General features: G+C 47.9%; 1 protein-coding gene across 1 annotated transcript in view; it reads right to left on the bottom strand.

The window, feature by feature from the left end:
• ARL3 (ADP ribosylation factor like GTPase 3) overlaps positions 1-20,297 on the bottom strand; it is a 26,719-nt gene extending 6,422 nt beyond the window's left edge. Inside the window, exons 1-5 of the mRNA XM_009638098.2 lie at positions 20,217-20,297; positions 11,483-11,626; positions 10,219-10,335; positions 5,568-5,618; positions 3,422-3,607 (exon numbers count right to left, since the gene is read on the bottom strand). Of these exons, the coding sequence (XP_009636393.1) occupies positions 3,422-3,607; positions 5,568-5,618; positions 10,219-10,335; positions 11,483-11,626; positions 20,217-20,297 (579 nt within the window). The remainder of the gene's footprint in view (positions 1-3,421; positions 3,608-5,567; positions 5,619-10,218; positions 10,336-11,482; positions 11,627-20,216) is intronic.
• Between the last annotated feature and the right edge of the window lie 413 nt (positions 20,298-20,710).

Below are 20,710 nucleotides of genomic sequence, written 5' to 3'. Positions count from 1 at the left end.
CCACTGGCCTTCTTGGCCACCTGGGCACACTGCTGGCTCATATTCAGCCGACTGTTGACCAACACCCCCAGGTCCTTTTCTGCCAGGCAGCTTTCTAGCCACTCCTCCCCAAGCCTGTAGCATTGCATGGGGTTGTTGAACCTCATACAGCTGGCCTCAGTCCCTCGATCCAGCCCATCCAGATCCCTCTGTAGAGCCTTCCTACACTCAAGCAGATCAACATTCCCACGCAACTTGGTGCTGTCTGCAAACTTACTGAGGGTGCACTCGATCCCCTCATCAGGTCATTGATAAAAGACATTAAACAGAACTGGCCCCAATACTGATCCCTGGGGGGCACCACTTGTGACCGGCCACCAACTAGATTTAACTCCATTCACCACAACTCTTCGGGCCTGGCCATCCAGCCAGTTTTTCACCCAGTGAAGAGCATGCCCACCCAAGACACGAGCAGCCAGTTTCTCCAGGAGAATGCTGGGGGAGACAGTGTCAAAGGCTTTGCTAAAGTCTAAGTAGACAACACCCACAGCCGAATGGATGGATCATCCACTAAGCGGGTCACCTTGTCACAGAAGGATCACGTTAGTCAAGCAGGACCTGCCTTTCATAAACCCATGCTGACTGGGCCTGATCACCTGGTTGTCCTGGTGATCCTGGTGTCCTGGATTAAAAGCCATATCCCAAACCATTTTGCTCAATGAATTTCCAAGGAGAGGGAGAGCTTGGCATTCTTACTGTCTAATTTGACAGAGCTGGAGTTATGGCAGAAGAGAAATGTAGGGGCTCTTTTTCTATAAGCTGTAGAGAGTCTGTGACTTCCCCAACCTTTCTGCAATAATCATTTATGGAATAAGCTGCAGCATTTAGGGCAATGAGACAGCAGACAACAAACTGGGACATTATCTGGCCTGCATCTAAATTAATTTGTCTAGATAAGCATGATGAACAAAATATATAGGCCTGCAAATACTTTTATTTAGCTCTTGTCTTCTGTTTTCTGCAGTGAATGCAGAAGCAGATTTCATTTCACCGGTAGAGGGTATTGGGCTGCGTATTTTCATCTATTGAATGTATAGGGATGAACAGTACTTCAAAGAGAAGGCACAGTAAAAGCACTATCAATGAAGAATTGTGCAGCCCACTCCAGAGAGCCCACAGACCAGCTTAAGAAGGAGGCATTTTTCAAAGCTCACAAACAGAAAGTGACACTTTTCTATCATTTAGTTCTTCCACAACCAACATGCATCCCTGAATTTCATCTGCCTCTTTACTGCTCCTTCACAGCTGGAGAGCTCACTTGGACTTCCATAAACTAGAGGAGGGCCTGGAGGAGGGAAGAAGGTGACCTATGCTTGCCTGCAACCCTGTGAACTGCAGCCTCACGTTCTTGATCACATTTCTTTGGATTTGAATATACACTGCCATTGCAGAATGCATTTCCCTCTACCGCCACCACTTCAAAATAAAGATAGAACTGCTGTACTGGGTCAGACCAATGGTCCATCCAGGCCAGCACCCCCTTCCTGGATGCCAAGGGAAAGAACATGTAGGAACAGGAGCTCCCTTGCTCTGTTCTTCCCTCCCAGTCCATGGCCCAAGCTGTTCCACATTCAAAAGCTGCCTCCAGATCTTAGTAGTCAGTGATTGCCTGCAGATCTCTTTTTCAGAAATTCACTTAGTATTTTTCTGAACCGACTGACACCTTTCATCTCCACAACATCCTGTGCCAATGAAATCCACAATTTAATTATGCAACTTGCAAAGAAGCACTTACTTTTATTTAAGTTGTCTGATTATTTCATTAGGAATGCCCTTCCTCTAGCAATGTGAAAAAGAGCATATAATCTATCTGACATTTTTATGCCTTACTTTATAAATCCTGAAGACGTTCCCACTCTCTGTCCTCTTCCAAGCTGCAAGTCCCAATTTATTTATTATCCCTGTATACAGATGCCACTCTGTGCTACTGATCATCCTTGACAGAGGATTCTCAAATCTCTCCTAATTCTGAGCAGATATATGGACAATATTTTTTCTGATGAGCCTAGTTAAGTGCTAGAAGAGGTTACCTAGAGGCTGTGGAATCTCCATGCCTGGAGATACTTATAACTTGATTGGACAAGGCCCTCAGCAACATCCTCTAGACTCGCAGTTATCCCTGCTTTAAACATGAGGTTGGTCTAAAGATCTCTGAAGACCCTTCCCTTCAACCTAATTTTTTGTTGGACTCTATGATTCTACTACTACTAAAAATCTTTTTAGATGGGGCAGAGGCAGAAATGAATGTCATGTTCAAGGTATGGGCCTACCACGCCTTTATCCTACAAAACATGCTACAAAAGAAATGTTTTCTGGGATGTTTCTTGTTTGCTTTCTGATAATTCTCTAGCATTTGATTTTCCTCTCTGACCTTTGATAAGCACTAAGCTGCTATTCTGAGTAATGGCAGCTAATTTTGAGTCCATCATTGTATGTGTATCGTTAGGATTGCTGTTCCTCATGTGCGTTACTTTGCGCTTGTCAACACTGAATTTCATCTGCCATTTTACTGCCCACTCAGTATTGCAGGCTGCTTCTGAGACTCTTCATACTCAGCTTGAGATCTGACTATCCTGAACAGCTCTGTAGCATCTGCAAATAAGGTTTTACTGAAACAGCAATGAAGATAAATGTCTTCACCATTCTGTTTCTTTAAATATCAGTGAAGGGAGTACTCCTGACTGCTCGGATTGCGAGCCCTGCAAATATTTCATTAATTCAGGAAAGCCTAAGAGTGAAATAAACAAACCTAGGTCCCATTTACATTACAAAGAGCTACTGTACTGCAGGAACTGGCTACAGCACAGGAGCCCAAGACACAGGTATTACAGTTCAGCACAGGAACACAGCTCAGCCCCCTGGGGGTGGGGGGGGTGTTGCTGCCATTAGAAGTGGTCCCTGCCCTGTGTGCAATTCTTCCGTTTCTCTGGATCAGAAAAATTGATCGGTTTCTCTCTGGCGCCTGGGTTGAGCAAAATGCCAAATGACATTAGTTGTGAAGGTAAATCAGATTTCTAAAGTGCACACTCTAACAGTCAAAGGGGTTAATAGTAAAAGACGATTTGTTTTGTGAAAATGATTAACCTGACAGCAGTCTCTTTAAAATAAATCAGTGTCTGCATTTGGCCCAGCCAAGGGCTCCTGGGTGGGGACGCGATAGCTCTCCCCTTTCCTGGGGATGGAGAGATCCCAAAGGCCCACAGCTCCCCCTTCCCTTTGCACAGGCGATGAGACACGCGACCCCCGTGTTCTGCGCTGCAAGGGTTTGGCTGCGCTGACCCTCCTTCGTGAGGCAGCCGGTCCAGCCCCACCCTGCAGATCAACAGACAACAATCTCTTACAGATGGCCTGCTGGCACAGCAAGCCCTCTCCAGAGCCTCACCTGTACTCCCTCTCCTGAAAGGGCTGAACAAGACTGGATCTGCCAGACTCTGTCCCGGATTGTGTGTAGGTTCAGTCCCTCGGCAATCTCTGAAGCAGGGGCGGCCGTCAGCAAATCCTGCTTGTTAGCGAATATGAGCACGGGGACTCCACTCAGCTTTTCTTCATCCAAAAGCTCAGCCAGCTCCTGTATCATTTACAAGGGAGTGGGGTGGGGGGAAGATGGAGAGAGGGAAGGGAAGAAAACCTTCAACCACCAGTGGTTGTCTCTAATTAGAAATATATTTAGGGCAAATGCTAGAAGAGTGTGTTCCAGTGAAACCTAGATCTTATTATAAGAGAGCAAAAATGTATACAATCATCTCTGCCCAAGGTTCAAAAGCTATTTCTTCCAATTACAGGTTACAAAAATCTTCATCTTGGTCTGAAATTAGCAGTTGCCTTAAAGGCTACAACTCTGTGTTTTACCAGTCCCTGCTCCCAGGAGACCAAAACTGATGAAACAGCAAAAAACACGTAAATTGGCAGTATGAGGAATCTGTCTTAAGTGATTGCCTGACTGGCATTTGTACCTGAGCAACCGTTGACACCAGCCCTGATATCTTTGCTAATAATGAGTTGCAGGGGTTTGTTCCAAGTTTTATACACTGCAATTTGAGCAGAAGAGGACTCTTTTTTTCCCCCCCAGAAACGGAAATCTCCCTCCCACAAGCAAGTGTTGATGCTTTTGAAGGCAGTGGCTAGCTGAAGACAAGCTACATCAGCTTTACTAGCTGGGTTTTGGCTCCATATGCACAACACGCATTGGGTGGCATCTTGAGAAAGGGGTTTGTTCATTCAAGACTGGGTGACTCAAAGAGATTCTTTTAATAGCTCAAATCTGAATCTGCAGTGGATCAACGATGGTTGAAATACTTCATGTCTAGGGTTGTGCAATGGCCTCACGTGAAACAAGCACACAGTCTCTCACTTCCCTATGTGAACATAGGACAAACCCAGCAGAACTTGAACCTGTAGAGACTGCTGGCGTTGCAGATAGATGAGTACATCAGATTTTTGTGGGCTCCTTATTTAGCTGGAAAGGGTCTCATGCTCTCAGATACTGCCCTAACATCTTTCATCCACTGGCTAGAAACTTTTGGATTAAAATGAGTGCAGTCGGGGAGATGCTAAACTGCACTGGAAATCTGACTCCATCCCCCCAAAAGCAATGTTTGGTTTGGAAACCAGGATGAGAGAACGGAGTTATAAACAGAGTTGGCTGGGAATTTTTCAACAAAATAGGTCTTTCATCTCACATGGCTGATTTATTGAAACCAAAAGTGTTTGCAGAAATATGAGGGGTCCAGGCTGACTCTGCCTGACTCAGGCAAGTGCTCTGAGCTTCTGCTTCCTCTCTCACTCTTTTGTCCACTGAATATTTAATTACTGATATAAAATGAAATAGCTCCAGCAGGGGAAAGATTTCCCCCACCCCTAGAACAACCAACAGTTCTGCTGTTAGGGTGTGTCCATGACACTTGAGAGGCGAAAAGATCAAGTGCCTCCTTCATATCAGGCAGAACAGAGGGCTTTAAACTAAATCTCCCATTTCTGGGGGGTGAATCTGTTCCTAGCTATTTTGGGACACTGTCACTTTCTGAATTTTACAAAAGAAAGTACAAAAGTCCTATTTTTGTTCCATTCTAAAACATAAAATGTTACAAAACATCAAAACTTTGCAAAATGGAAATCTCATTTTCTGGCCAGTCCTAGTTACAAAGTTCTTAGGTTTTTTTCAATTACATCCAAAAGACAATCAAGTCAATATGATTTCCATTTCAACTTTGTAAATAAGAAAATAGGATTCCTCAGGGTCTTGGTTTGGCAAGGTTTAAAGGACTCAGAGAAGTTTTTGCTTTCAGTATTGGGCTCCATTTGCTATTATTGTATAACTTTAATGAAAACCGTTCTATTTAAACGGAATTAGGCTACCTATTTTCCTTGTTTCACATCTACCAAAATAATCTGCATTGATGTTGAAAGGCAAGTCTCTTGAAATGCAAATTACCCTCATAAACAACAAAATAATCTTCCCAACTTTTGTGAGCAAGGGGCACTCAGAAGCACTGAGTTACTTCAAAGGAAGCTGGGCATAAGTAACTTACCTGACCCGTTTCTTCAAACCTCTTCCTATCTGCACTGTCAATGACATAGATCTGAAAAAAGAAATGAGAGGAAAAGTTACTCTTCCCAGAAGACACTCTTCCACAGTATCACGTGCTTAAGTGAGCTGAGCCGAGCCTAATAATTATGCTTTGGGGCACAAAGATCCCTGGTATTATTCACAGCAAATGTTGACAAAACTTCATGATGTTTTGAAAGGAGAGGAACCACTTCTTTTAAAGCTTGTGGGGAGCGTGGATAGCCACATGGGTAGGATCAGAAAGGAGCTGGGGGCATACTGGGGATGCTTTCTCTGTCTCCGCAGCATCTATTATCTGAACAGCGCAGGAGACTGCCTGGTATCTTTTCAGATGACCAGCTTACAAGCTGAAGCTGAGCACAGAAGGAAAAACCTGGGGAGCCAGACATGGTCTTTCACCCTAGCAAGCAGTATACAAGCACAGCACTGGTGTGACTATGCCAAGCTGCCCTCTAGCAGGATGCATGACCTCGTCAATAAGCCACCAAGGCACACAATAGCCCTCAGGGGACAGATGAATATATCGGGGGCATTGAGTTCCTCTCCATCAGGAGATCCTACTGTGACCTCCTGGAGCAGGTGGCTGGGGAGGAGGGCTGGATCCAGCCTGCGAGACTCCATCTTCAGCTATCAGCTTGTCCACCAGGATGATGGAGAAGACAGGGAGCAGCTGGCTCACAAAGACTGACAGCAGAGTCCTGCCACCCTCTCAGGGCCGGGCACCATATCTCATGGTCCATGAGGAGGTCCCAACCAGACACCTGTCCCCTGGTAATGCAGAAGGGTGGATCCCCGGTGTGCAGGCTCCCTGGCTTGGGAGGGGGCCTCCACCTTCTCCAAGCAGCATGGCATGTGCCGATTTCTTTCCGTAAATGCAAATGAGCCTTCTCAGTGAAGGCAGCTCTAGATCTGCACAGGCTAACAGGCTCCTCAAAGGTCCCCCTAAATACGTAATTAATTAAGTCCAGCCACCTTCTTTCCCCCTAGCAATGCTACTGCAGTTCAGAGAGCGCAAGTATCAAGCTACACCTAAAGAAACTGGGAACCTCAGTATAACACTCAGGCAAGAATAGCCTGGTATCCCTTTTTCATTACTTGGTACAGGAAGTCTTCTGAAGGAGAAGGGCGCTGGGACAGCAGACAGGGACAGGACTGGTGACAAACACTGAGCATTTTGCTTCCAGTCCCTGCCATTCCCCATCAGTGGTGATTGAAGCTGCTAGCATGTCATCTGCATGCTCTTTGGTGGCTTACAGGGAGCAAGTGTCAGCCTGGTTTTCAGGGAATAGATGAGCACAGCACCCCGCCATCAAGATAAATGGCATCCTTGCAGGCAGTCTCAGCATAAGACTCCATGCTTCCAGGATAATTTCAACCAAATAGTAGGGGGAGGGAAGATCTCTAGCCGCAATATCTATTAAACTGGAGGCACTCCCTTAATGAGCAGTGTTAGAGTTGTTTGAAACGGGACCAAACACGCAGCAGGAGAATCGGTATGCCAGGCCTGAGGAGGTAAACCAGCAACCTTGAGGACCTCTCCACTGGTCACTTGGGGTCTGCGGTCCTCCTGGGACCGGGCTGATGCACACTGACAGAGGCTGGGGGACACGCGGCAGGGCTGGACGCAGCTGCGTGGGGACGCATCAGCAGTGCACACACTTGGTGCCACGTGATGGGGAAAGGCCCGTGGGCACAGCGTGACACACAGCCTCTCCCCGCAATGCGATCCCAAGCATGTGCACCAATACTGTATCAGCTACGCCCATCCTCTCTGCCCCTCCCAAGCATCCACCCCTGTGCATCCCATTTGGGGTAGGAAACACAGACGAAAAGAAAGGAAGAAGCTGCAGGGCTGGCAGTTGTGTTCTGGGGTGAAACTGGACTGTCATCTGTCCTCCTCCAGGACATCTCAGGGGAAGCTTAAGAACACGTGAATGCAATAGTCAAGTGCTACTTCTCAACTGAAGGGCGGCACCTCCCATATTACGGTGCTTCTCTAACTGGCAAGGAAGAGCTCCAAGTCTCAAGTAGCCAGGCTTTCTCCTATACCACTCAGTTCCTTGCTAGGGAGGTATTTTGCAAGATGAGAACTGGAGACAACAGTGCCCGGGGCAGAAGCCATAGAAGCACAGAGAAGGTAAAGTATGCGCGGAGTGCCTACTTCCAAACCAGAAAGCACTGTGCCAAATAGCTGCAGGTGCCTGTCTGAATATGCAATCAGCCAGATATCCACACCTTATTTGCCTGGGTTAAGCTTCCAAATATCACAGGTGTGTGTGCTGCAAGACCAAGCTCTCATTCAAAGGCACCTGCATGGATTTGAATTTGAAATCACTTCCTGCTTTTTAACACCCTTCAGAGGGTCCTTTCTGCTTTGTGCAACATAGTTTAGGAGAAGACAGGAGCAGGGGGTCCTGGGAACCGTAGCATATCTCATCTCCACCTTCCTTCTATCGCCAGGGCCACACAAGAGCCTGTTTCTGGCTGTGGTGCTTGGTAGCACCGTTTGCCAGTTTGAACAGCCACTGAGTACACCATGTTGGAGAAACAGAGCTTGAGAAAGAAATTCCTGTAAAGCTAGGTGCCTCCTCTGAGCAACAGGCCAAACCAAAACCTGGAGTAAGTGGGTTGGGCAGAAATTGCAAGTGGTGGGACTGGATGAAGAAATGACATGAGGGATAAGCTGGCTCAATTTACAGGGGCACAGCTTGCACCAGGTTAGGCAGAGGGTAAAATTACTGGCTAAAACAGGGGTTAGGGCTGGCAGGAGAGTGAGAGTCATCAGCATATATTTGATTCCAGTTGGTGTGTATGGACATAGCAAAGCACTGCACTAATGTGCCGACAGCTCCCAGTCTGGGACAGCATCAGCACGGAGCGGAGGCAGGGGAGCTCAGGTCCATGTGTGCACCAGTTATTCCCCCTGAATTCACACTGCCACTTCCCCCAAACTGATTCTGCTTCTATTTACCCATTTTCTTACTTGTATGAAAAAAAAAAAAAAAAATGTTTTCTCCATACATTGCTTTAACTGGGGTGGGAGGAGGAAGGGAGGAGGAGAAAACATCTGCTTTCATCTCCTTCAGTCTTCAAATTCACCTTTATTTCTGCACCTCCCATGCAGCACACACTGGGAAGAGGGGAAGCCCACAGGCTGGTGTAGCTCATTGCCTTTGCCAGCAGAGTCTGACAGATACTGACTGTGTGGTTGCAGAGTCTCTGCAGCGTGAGCACCTGCCACAGCACGCAAAGATCCCCTAGATGCTGCTTTGCAGTGTTGACTTTGATCTGCACACCTACTGCCTCCCCACCACACACAGCTGCAGAACCTGGACTCAATGGGTACAATCACCTCACAGCCATGCCATGTCCCCCTTCTCGATGGCCACAGAGGAGCATGCAACATATGTCCTGCTAGTTTCTCAAACCCAGATCTTTCCCCTAGGAAGATCTCACCATTACTCTTTGCAAAAGCAACCAACTGAGTTTATGCTGTGATGGCTGCCCTCAAACATCAGATTCCAAATTAAGGCTGAAAAGGAGGGATCTGCGAAAGAGATTACTGCAGGTTTATTAGTCTCGTTCAAGTAACAGCTTCATTTGGACAATGTTTTCTAAACCTGCAGGTGAAGCCAGGCCCTTCAGGACCCTGACATGAGCCTTGGAATAGAGTCCTATTCCTAGATTCCTAGTTGCACTGATCCTCCTATGGAAGGGCACTGAAGCTCCCAACGCATTAGTGGGTATGTGTGTGTGACAGGAGGGAGGAAGGGCGTCTTTCCAAGAGAGCTTCCCGCTTTCCCACGGGAGCCATGCAGATCTTGCTTAGAATAGCCTTTTCTCTGTTCCCACAAGCAACATTTCTTGAGGTTGGGAGAGGCCTGGAGCCCCCAGCCTGCCTTCATCCTGGTACACGTGCTGCATGTTAAAGGTGATCTTTGAAATTAGTCAGGACAGCACCTGGAGGGTCCCAGCATAACATGCTCTTGCGTGGAAACCCAAAGGTCCTGCACTGTAAATATAATTGTAGTCATCTGTAGCTAATTGTAAGGTAATTACAGTAAAGTTGTCACAAACATTAAAGGACAGTCTTATGATTAAAGGAGCAGAAGAAAAGACAGGGGCTCTCTCTGTGTCCCTCAGCCCGATGCCTTCCTATCTGATGCCAGACATAGCATTTAATTCTGCCGTGCCTCAGTTTCCCCAGCTAGAAAACAACGGCACCATACTGACCTGCCTCTACACATGAGGTGTAAGTCACTAATGTCCAGGACAAGCCTTCAGAGTATCCAGTGAAAGGAGCTATAGATGGGTAAACTACAAGTTATTAATGTTCTTTCATTTGAAGGAGACTGAGATGAGAGGAAAGGAACTGGCTACAATCAGCACCATCCTGCAAAAGTAAAAACATACAACTGAACGGTTTCTCCAAACGATACTGTATTTTTCTACTGCACCCAACCAATCTTGCCATTTCACTCAGAATAACTCCTGTTACAATGGCAATGGTGTTGCTGAGGACTGGGACATTACATTACTTGTTCCTGAATTTCTGGCCGAGACCTTGGAAAGCCATTGCATGAACGCAGCATTCAGCTGCAGCCAATACTCACAAGAATATCAGTGTTTTCAAAATAGTTCCTCCAGTATGGCCTGATCTTCCTCTGTCCACCTATGTCCCATACGTTCAGCTTGAAGCCTTGAGACTGTACACTTTTGATGTTAAAGCCCTGGAAAGAGCAGAAACAAAGCCACATAGAGCATAAACCTGAATGGCTGGATCACATGCATAAGCAGACATTAACACCTTATATATCCCAGGCCTGCAACATGCAGCGAGATGGGCTGGGCAGCCACAAAGATGGATCGGCTGTGGGAGAGGTGCTGGCAAAAGTGAACACAGCCACCAAACCATCAGTTTGCCAGTGTTCTTGGGCCAAGGGTTGACGCTGCCATGGCTACGGAGACGTATGATGCAGTTAGTGCCCTGGGAGTGCTCAGCAGGGTGGGTGCAGGAAGAGGTGGAAAAGCTACAGATAAGGAGAAAACAAGGGCGCCGTGAGAAGCAGGATTGAGCTTGTGAAAGCTGAGTAGAGAGTCCCAGCTAAGACAAAGTCAGAGGTCTCAGCTCAATTCGACACGACACAGCTAATGCCGGGCTTAAAAGAGCAACAGCTGCACGTCTGAAGGGTCCATTTCATCAATTAGAGCATCAATTGAAAGGGCATTCAAGTAGAAAAACAGGATGTGGCGTGGGTTGGCAACATGCTGCCGCACCACGCAGGGGACCGGGGCTTGGAATCGGGGTGTCAGGGCTGGAAGCTCTGGGAGGCAGCTACGGGGTGGGGGGAAGCATCTCCCACAGCTCTCTAGCAACCTCCTCTGGTCAACCCAGGAGCAATGCTGCAGTGCTTCTGATGGGAGACATTCCTTGCCCCAAGCCTGCGGCTCAAAGAAAGGGGACCAAAGGCATCAGAGAGGGGATGCTGGAATATGCAAGACCCTTGGAGCTGGCTGGGTGAAAGATGCAAGGAGACAGGGGCTTGCCCAATGCTGCAGCATCCCCTGTACGTGTCCCCTGTTTGGCAAGTACAACAGGAAGAAAGTCTCATCCATGCAACCCCAGCATGACCCAAAAGCCTTCTGCAGAACTCCACAGCACTCATTCACTTTTGCACTGCCTGACAGATCTGGCCTGATGCTCTCTGGCTCTTTCAGGGAACCTCCTCTTAAGCAGATAACACACAGACTTAATGGTGCACCAGGCTCCAGTTGCTCCCCCTTTTACTGAAATGCTCTGCTGAATCCTTAGTGCTTTGTATAAGAAGGCAGGTGGGACCACAAGAACTGCCTTAGGCAGGGAAAGGCCTTCCTCACCTGTGTCGGCGTGATGTGGCTGATGTCCTCAGATGCCAGCTGTTTCAGGAGCGTGGTCTTGCCTGCATTATCCAGTCCCAAGAGGAGGATTCTCACCTCCTGGTCTGGGGCGCTCTTCAGTTTACGCAGGATTGACAGTAAACCCTAAATCCGCAAGAGAGATCACAGCTGTTATTTCCCCCTCTGACTCTCTCCCCCCACCATGCCATACCCTCCTCCCTTGAAATGGGTTCTGTAATGGCAGTGGATCCCAGGACACCTTGAACCTCTGCCTGCAGTCCCTATTCCCATTTCTTCTTCTACTCCTCCCCCTTGCCCCAATTTTCCTTCATCTCAGAGAGTATCAACGAGGTCTCAGACAGCACAAATGTCACTCAGTGGGGTGCACCACTGGCTGCACTGCTCTTACCACACAGCTGTTTGGCATTCCCTGTGCCAGGAAGACAGCGCCTACGGATATCACGTGTAGGAGCTGCAAACCAAGTCCTTGCGAGCTCTTCATTATCTTTATCAGAGGGAAAACCCCATTAATTTAATCTCCCTCCTAGTTAACTGCAGGTTACTGTGTACCTGACATCAGTTCTTTTCATAGTAACTCCCTGATCATCTCAAACCCCGTTTATCTGTCTAAAACATGCTGGACCCATGGGGCACGTGCAATTCTCATTCTCAGGATGTAGCACTTAACAACTATCTCAGATCACCACACATCCTCGCTAAGAAAAGCACAGTGGATTTCAGTCATTAGCCAGGCTCAGCTCTCTGAGCTGACAGTATCACTCAGGATTAGGAAACAGAATATGCAGGTCAGCTCATTTACAACCGCGCACATTACAGCAGCACACCCAAGCTTTTGTCAGTGCCACCACTCAGAGACCTGCACCTCTCTAAAATGGCTGGAAAAATATTCTGGATCCTGGCACATAAGGAAGACACGCAAATCACCCCACTTCCACCTGCCTCTCACTGCCCAGCCCAGCAGCCAAGGGCATGGGAGCAGGCTGTGACTCCATGCCTGGGTGTCCTTGGACACACGGCTGTGCTGCTTTGCACCCCCTGCTTGGCAAGGGACCGCTCCTCGGAGCCTAAGCAGCACGCACCACAGAGACCCAGCCTGGGGACACAGATGCTCTTGCAACTAATTTGCCTGAGCAAATCCGGCAGAGGAATACACCTACAGCCCTTTCTGGAGCCCTCAGGACTCCTGCTCCGGTCACTCTCAGACAATTCCCATGTCCTGAAGGGCAATGGCAAGGTGTTTCTCTTCAGCACACTAAGACCCAGAGCCAGGAACAAAGTTCAGATATCAGCACAAACCTGGGCCCATCTCAAGCTTTTTTATTCTCCCATTTGCAAAATGGAGACAATGCTTCTTGTCGACCTGCAAGGGTGAATCAGTTAAATGTCAGACTATTTGAGCCGTGAAGGTTGCTCCCCATCCCCTCCAGATCACAGCAATCAGAAACCTGTCCTCAAGATAAAGAGCTGCAGGATGCGGTACAACTGTCACCGCTGCAACGCGTGCCCTGTCTGTAGCAGCGCCCTTCTGCCGGCTCCCGGAGAGCACCACTTCAGCCATTTGGAAACCACCACTTTCGACCACTCATCACACTGCTCCGAGGTGTGGAGCGTTTTGGAAAGCACACGGCACTACAGGTCACGATGCCAAAGCTTTCAATAACGCAGGATGAAAATGCAGAGAGATTCAAATGCACACGAGATTTGATCCACCCCTCTAAGAAGGAACTCAGTAAAATTGGGTTTGAAGGATATCTGTAGAAAGCTGCAGGACTGCCACTGTAGCTGTGCTTTTAAAAAGCACTGTGGAAAGCTGAGGTTCAGAAATTCGGAGCTCGTGCAAGGAACAGCAAAACTGCAGTCTTACGGCCCAATAAATGGGCTCAGGGTATCACCTATTTTATAAACAGGCGGGTAAAAAACCTGGGAATCCAGGCCCCGTTCGTGAGCTGTTAATCAGGAACGGGCTCTGCTTGGTAGAGGGTGCCATGCCTGCATGGTACAGGCACAGTAAATCCCCAAACTGCCTTTAGCGCAGGCCTGTAACGTCACGTGCTGAGCCCTGAGGGCCAGATGCTCACAGCTGGCTCTCGCCATGGGCCCGTTGCTAATGAATTTGAAGAGCTGTGTTCAGTGCAGCCAGTCGCTGCAAGTCCTCCCAGCCCAAGAGCTCATCTCCCCGGTCGCGGTGCCCAGCCCATGTTCTGCCCCAATGATGATCTGTACTTCCACACGTCTGAGGGAATTAAAAAGGAACAGCGACAGAAATACCTCTAATGCTTACTTGTTTACATGCATGTCCTAAATGCCCTTGACATCATTAAAAAACACAAGTTTTTACTGCATGACTAGCAACACACATTTTCTTTTCACCTACAGTCAAATTTACAGTTGTGTTTGTTGGCTTGTAAATCCATGGATTTCAGCTCGGTGTGGACAGACCCCACAGGAGCAGGAACTCTAAAATTCACACATTCTCCCTCCTTTCCAGGGAAACACTGAATTTCCAATTCTTATGGGCCTCACCCAAAGCCAACCCACACCAGCTAAAGTACTATTGCCGACTTCAGAGCACTCTGAATCAGGCCCTATTATTTTAGTTTATTGCTCACAGTTAAAAAAAGAAGCTGTTGAAATGCTAATCCTATTCACAGCACCACTTGCTAAGAGCAGAGCAGTGTATCCCAGAGCAGATCAGGATTAGGAGCCTTTATATTTCAGAATTCAACTCCAAAATACTGAGCGCAAAGAAATGTATTACAAAGTATTGCTTATCTACCATGGAGCAATTCTCAGGGGTCGGGAAGAGGAACAGTTGTAAATGTTAATAGAGCTTCTCCCATTGTAGACAGATGCTATTTCTGGGCTAGTATGACAGCCTACGAGAAAACGATCAGCATCGTTCCATATTCTACTCAAGTGACACTGCTGCATGGCTGATCACAGGATTATCTGGGGTAGCCAATAGAAGAGAGGATATATATAGAAATAAAAGTATTCTCTAAGGTATAAAGTAAGCTGATTTAAAAGGCTGGAAGACAAGCAAACCAACACAGACAAGTGGACTTTATTTCAGTAGCTGCCAGCATAGGTTACATGGTCTGTATACACAACTTAAATCAAGAGCCAAATAATAGTACTGGTTACTATTGTTGTTAATATTTTGTAAATATTATTTAAAACTTGTACCCAGCATCCTCCCTCTAGTTAGTGATGATTTAAGATTAAGGAAAGCCATGCACAGATGGGTTTCTAACATTTTTAAACATTTTTTTTTTTTTTTTTTTTAATTGGTCTTACAAGCACACTGGCTAGGAAGACAGAAAGCATTTCCTGACAGCTTAGTAGACTGGAAAAAATAACTCAGCTGAGTTCCCTCCTGTATGCCACCACTATGTGGAACAGGCAACCCTTACTGTACACACACTGATGGATGAGCACTTCTCTGCTCGTCAACACAACTAGCTGAAAAAAAACTGAAACTAGCTTGGGCTGATGAGAGTCAGAAAGCAACCCCTTGTTATTGATGGGAGATGTCAGGTAGAAAGCCAGGAAATGGGAACATTTGGTACAAAGAGGATGCTCAGAAGCAAGAGAAGAGGAGCAGGCCTTTGAAGCAGGGCAGCAAACAAATGTCTCTATGCTGGGACTTAACCTGCAGTGAGGAGGGAGGATGCCCAGGAAGCCTGCGTGGCAGCCGGGCCAGCAGTACTTGCTCACGGGGGTGCCGAGGGTGAGGAGCAGGACAAGACTCGAGCAGGATGGTGGAGACGTTAGCTGGCTGAGGAGCTGCAGAGACAACTCACAGGGCAGCGTGTCATTTGCACAAAACTAAGCAGACTGCGGCATCTGTAACAGAGAAGGGAACTGCAGATGCTGTTCAGATAATGAACAGCACAGCGTGGCAGCGCGTGCAGCCTTTGGAGAAGGGCAGCCATACACAGCAACTCAAGGCTGGGCACAGTCAGCCAGCAACCGCTTCTTGGTCACCTCTGGGTTAAGCAAACTATGTTTCATATCAGATTGGCTTGTTTAAAAACATCTTTGTCCTTGGTGGAGAGGGTTTTCTTTACAAGCACCGCGAGGAGACAGACTGATGGGGTCAGCAACGAGGAGACTGCATTTTCCAGACAGTGAGTGGGGACATACAAAAAGAAAGACAGACTCCTGACAATTACTATGAAATCAGAGTGGGGCATTAAATTCAGAGATGCAACTAAATGGGCAAGAGCACTCATAAACACATCGAGCATGAAAGCAAAGCTAACCGTCTTATTAGCATCCTTCAGAAAACAGGGATGTGTGGTTTTATGAAAGTATATCATTGCTAGGTTTAAAATACCCACTGAATTATCAAAGGACTTTCGGTTATAGCTGCATGCAGTAATCCTATTCTCTTAAAAAAAATATACAGACATATATAAAAATACAGTGACATTTATAGTCCTAGCTAAGGGTTTTGTGGGTTTATTCAGCTTTAAATCCATGCTGTATATGGGTCTTTTGAACTAGTTGATGCATGTAACTACATCCTGTACCACAGAAGCCGCTGAAAGGAAGATTCACTTTATAGGCCAAAGCAAAAATTGGTTTGGGACAAACAGAGCATTGAGATAATCTGTTTAAATATTGTATCAGATTGGCAATATAAAGCCATAATGGAGAGAACAATTTCCCCTTGTACTGAGGGCTGCATACACAGGGCATGGATAAAGCACAGCCCACAAGCCACTGCAGAGCACAGTTGATTCCTATTAGGAAAGAGAAGTAAATGTATTCTGTTTACTTTATTAGCCACAAAGCTGAGATAATGAATTTAAAATAAAACCACCCTCAGAGTCACCAGCAATTGCTTATCTACTAGATGTGGATATTTAGCTCGAATCAAATCAATTCACCGAGATGCAGTATAGCCACAAAGCTCAGCACCTCGGCCTGTTGCTGCAACCGCATCTTCCCCATCTTTACACCCTTGCACGGATGCCCTCCTCTCCACTGCTGCAACCGCAAGTCACTTGTCTTCACCCTCAAGGCCCTTCCCAGCCAAGCGCATTTGCCGCGCAAGTGACAGCTCCTGTCTCCCCATGGCTCGTGATGCCAGCCCCAGCACTGCCGAGCTCTATTCCCAAACCGTTGTGCCTTTCCTACAACCGTGGGAGAAACTTGCAAAATATCCATAAAACCACCCTGCGATTCTCCTGCTAATTCCTTCTCTGCCACACCTACAATCCTTGAAGAGGTTTAGGCATTGAATGTGCCAAGTTTGAACCTGTCTTGGGCTCTCCTTACTCATATCGCTCAGTTATCTCTCACCTCAGACAGACCATATTTCCACGGTGTGGAGAACATCTCCATGTTCTGCCTGCACAGCACCTAGCGCAGGTCTGGCCCGCAATTTGCTGTTAATTAAGCGACATGCTAGCAGTTCACTCTTTTCAAAGAATAAGTTCAAGGTAGAGGGTGCACACCATAGTCTCAGAAAGTCACGCAGGAGAAGCTGGCATGGGGGAGGACGAGGGGCTTAGTTGACCCAAATATCCTGCCTTCAGCAGTGGATATTTGAGGCTACATTTGTCATCCAGGGTGCAATCCTGCACACACAGAGCTGGAGGAGGGGAGTCCTTCCTGACAACTGCACTGATTAGCCAGTGCCCTGAAGAATGACGTTTGATTACCTTTATCTTCGGCTGCAGAACTGCAAATGTCACTAATGGTCATAAAATCACCCAGTCTTTTTCAAAATACAACCGAAGTAAATTAATCTATTGAGCACAGTTTATTCAATACTTCTTTCTCTGGCAAAACTCCCAAAAAATCATTTGCTTGCTGCATGTCTCCACCATATGGTGTCATTCAATGCAGACTTTCTTTCCTGCATTGAAATCCAACATTTAATGGAGTCAAGTCACCTACAGAGTTTTTCCAGCTCAAGCCTACTAACATAGTTTTCTGTCAAAAGAGGTTGCACAGCACTTTCTGGTTTGATGCATTAACCAATACCAGCACGAATCCTCCTTTCGTAATTAAAATCAAACTCCTCTGGTTTTAGGAAGTTTGAAGGAAGTGTTATGCCGTATGCAGAGAAGAGATGATGCCCAGCGCTGGACAGTGTCAGCAGTCTTTGTCTGGTTTCAGAACTTGGAATTCTGGGCCAGTTGCTGGTATACTGGTCTATCTGCAGTTAGTTTCTCATATCAACATCTCAGCAATCAGTAAAATAAATCAAAACCATGACATGGAACTGTACTGAGAAACTAAAGCAGCAAAGCACTATTAAAGCTCTTGAAAGCTTTCTTTTTTTTTAATGGGGCCATTTTAAATAGAGCTTTATTGCCAAGCAGTGAGGGACAAAAGAAAGAAATTCTGGGTACTAGACAGACCTACAGCAGGCAACAGATAGATGCTGGTTTTGCTAGGAACGCAAGCTCAAGACCAGGAGAAAGATGCCTGACTACGCATTTAGCTCTGCTGGTATTTCATCCTCTCCACCAGATCTGCCTAGTGTCAGCTAGACACTCCATGACTGAGCTTCCTCAACTGTAAAACGGGGCCACACTTTGACAACCCTGGTTTTGACACGATGATGTCACCTTCAATCAACAGTTTTAGAAAAATACCGGCCATCCTCTGGCCCCACCATCTATCAATAGCATGCCATCTCACTCAGTAAAGATTGTTATTACAGTGACGAGGAAGCCACAAGCCCTGCTTCACACAACACTTCCTAAACTTTGGAAAGCTGCGTACCCTTTCATGTAGCAGCCTCCCCTCGCCCTCGCTGTGAGCCCACCACAGATGCTGCTTGACGGCGCCAAGGCTTCAGCGCTACACATCCCTCATGCTATGCAGTTTTATGGCTCATCTTTCCCTCCATGCTCCACCTATGACCTCCCACCACCCCTGTCCCACAGCTGTGAGAAATGCTGGTATGCTCTGCAGGAGGAGACGCTTCCCTTCTGCACTTACTCACTTGGATGAACACTGAAATAATTTAAACCTCAGCATTAACCCTCTTATCGCTGGAGCTGGAACAAGCAGTCGTTGAAGGGGGTTTAAGCACTTCCCAATGCAATCGTGACATGCCAGAAACACGCTCACGGGCAACCACCACGGCTCAGATGACAAGCAGTAACTTGTTACATCAAGCTGTCTGGATCATTTCTGACTGCTGACCCACACCCCCAGGCTGCCATAGCTGCTTTGGATATATTTGCTGGTGTTTCAGAGAGTTTCTACCACCAAAGATTATTCTGGCTTAGTGAAAGTTGAGAATCCAGAGAGACAGTTCAGAGCTCTGCAGTCCTCTGCCCTGCCCAGCCAGCCCACCAGGCACCCCAAAGCAACACCCACCCTGCCTGAGAGGCTGCAATTCAAAAAACAACTCCCAGAAATGGAAAATAGACAAAGAGGCAGTAAAATATTGTATCAAATAACATGAACACTGGAAAACACCCAGCCCTCTCTCTCCACACACAAAGTGCTCAGATAACAGCGGCCAGATCCCAGACTACACCAGCTTATCTGGATATCACAAGGCAGAAGAGCAGATTTGGCTAGCAGCAGCTGCAGGCCAAATGTGTCCCACAAAGCACTGCACTGCTGGAGGCAGCTGCCCTCATCTTTACAGCAGATGTCTACCCTGTGATGGCTTCGGTGCCTGGTGTGACATGCTCCATCATCAAGTGACCTAAAATAGAGCAGGTCCCACAGACCTTATCTCAATCTCTTTCTCTGTGGCCCAGCAGGTGGGGACACAGTCAGAATTAACCCAGAGAAGATGAGGAGCTGCCTTTGCTGCTCTTGCTTGCATCTCCTCCTGTGCTGTCCACTTGCATGAATCCAGCTTGCGTCCAGAGGGCTCCTGGAGAAAACACGGCTTTGCCCTTGGGAAAGCTCTTTCCCCATTGTTACTTCCTTCTGCCTGTGCTCTCTGCAGATGCCGCATCCTTAGCAGCAGCTCCCCCACCTACCACAGCGCTCTCTTGCCACCCCCCTCACCTGGCAGCCCCAGCCCTATCCTCCAGTCCTTGCTGGGCTCTGCCAGCATCCCACTTGTCCCACCCCAACTATCCTGGCATCTAAACCCAAGTTGTTTCCAACACCCCAGGCCATCATCCAACCTTACTTCAACCTCGCTTCAGACTACACTACACCCTCACCACCTCACCCACCTCTCAGCATTGCCCCCACCCTAACCAGATCCTTCACTGCACTCAAGACCCCAATTCCTCCCTTCAGTCCACATAGCTCCCTTTCAAACAATTAATTTCTCATCTTGAACACTTCTTTCATCCCTGGGTCCTCTCTTTCTCTCATCAGCATCAAAACTCCACTTCCAGCCCTTCCCACTGTCTATTCTTTTCTCTTCTTTTCAGCCCAGACTGTCCTCCATCTCCCCAGCCCCTGGCAGAAACCTCCAGAGCACACAACATCCCAGCAAACTGTCCTAGCCAGCCAGCATTGACTGGGTTTCCCAGTGACTCACCAGGCTGTTCATCCCACCCAACGGGCAGGTGTCTTTCAGCCCCTGAGCACTGCGTCTCAGTCCTGTCCATCCCTGAACACCCAACCCCTTCATCCAGGCTTTCTCTGCCATGCCTGAACTCCCCTTCTATGTTTCTTTATCAACAACCAGCCCTTCCACTTCAGCAAGCTCTCATATAGCTCCCTCCACTCCTGTAGCCAGGATCCAAGCCCCAGGGTGGCCCATTCCCACCTTGGCTGGATTGTCCAGTGTCTCTTTACAGTTGCAGATGCTCCCAGACTCTCCGGTCAATCCCTGAACACTGTCCCCCATTCTCGCCAGGCTCTCCATTGCTCCTTCCCTCCTTAGGCCAACTGGGCCACTGCCATCCTGCCTCCCCAGCCCTCCTGAGCACCCAACCCTCCATCACACCTTTCCCAGCTTGACTGAATCAACTCCAGGCAGGCTGATCCCATCCCAACAGGGACCCCCATAGCCTCCAGCCCCTGCCAGGACCCCAGCCCCAGCCAGGGTCTCCCGTGGCTGGAGGCCCCAGATGTGCACTGTCCCCAGCCCTAGTTGGCTGGGTGCCCCCAACCCCCATAGATGCAGGCCCCCATGCCGGACTGGATGACCACGCCCTACCAGGTCCCCAGGGCCCCAGGGCCCCCACGCTCCCCCCGGGTGGACACCCCCGGTCCCGGTGATGCCAGGCCTGCATCGGTGGGTGTCACCAGCCCTCATGG

The sequence above is a fragment of the Egretta garzetta genome, unplaced genomic scaffold (assembly GCF_000687185.1).
Source record: "Egretta garzetta isolate BGI_Z169 unplaced genomic scaffold, ASM68718v1 scaffold135, whole genome shotgun sequence".
NCBI lineage: Eukaryota > Metazoa > Chordata > Aves > Pelecaniformes > Ardeidae > Egretta > Egretta garzetta.
Note: the sequence above shows the minus strand (reverse complement) of the source record. Positions and strands in the feature narration are given on the sequence as shown.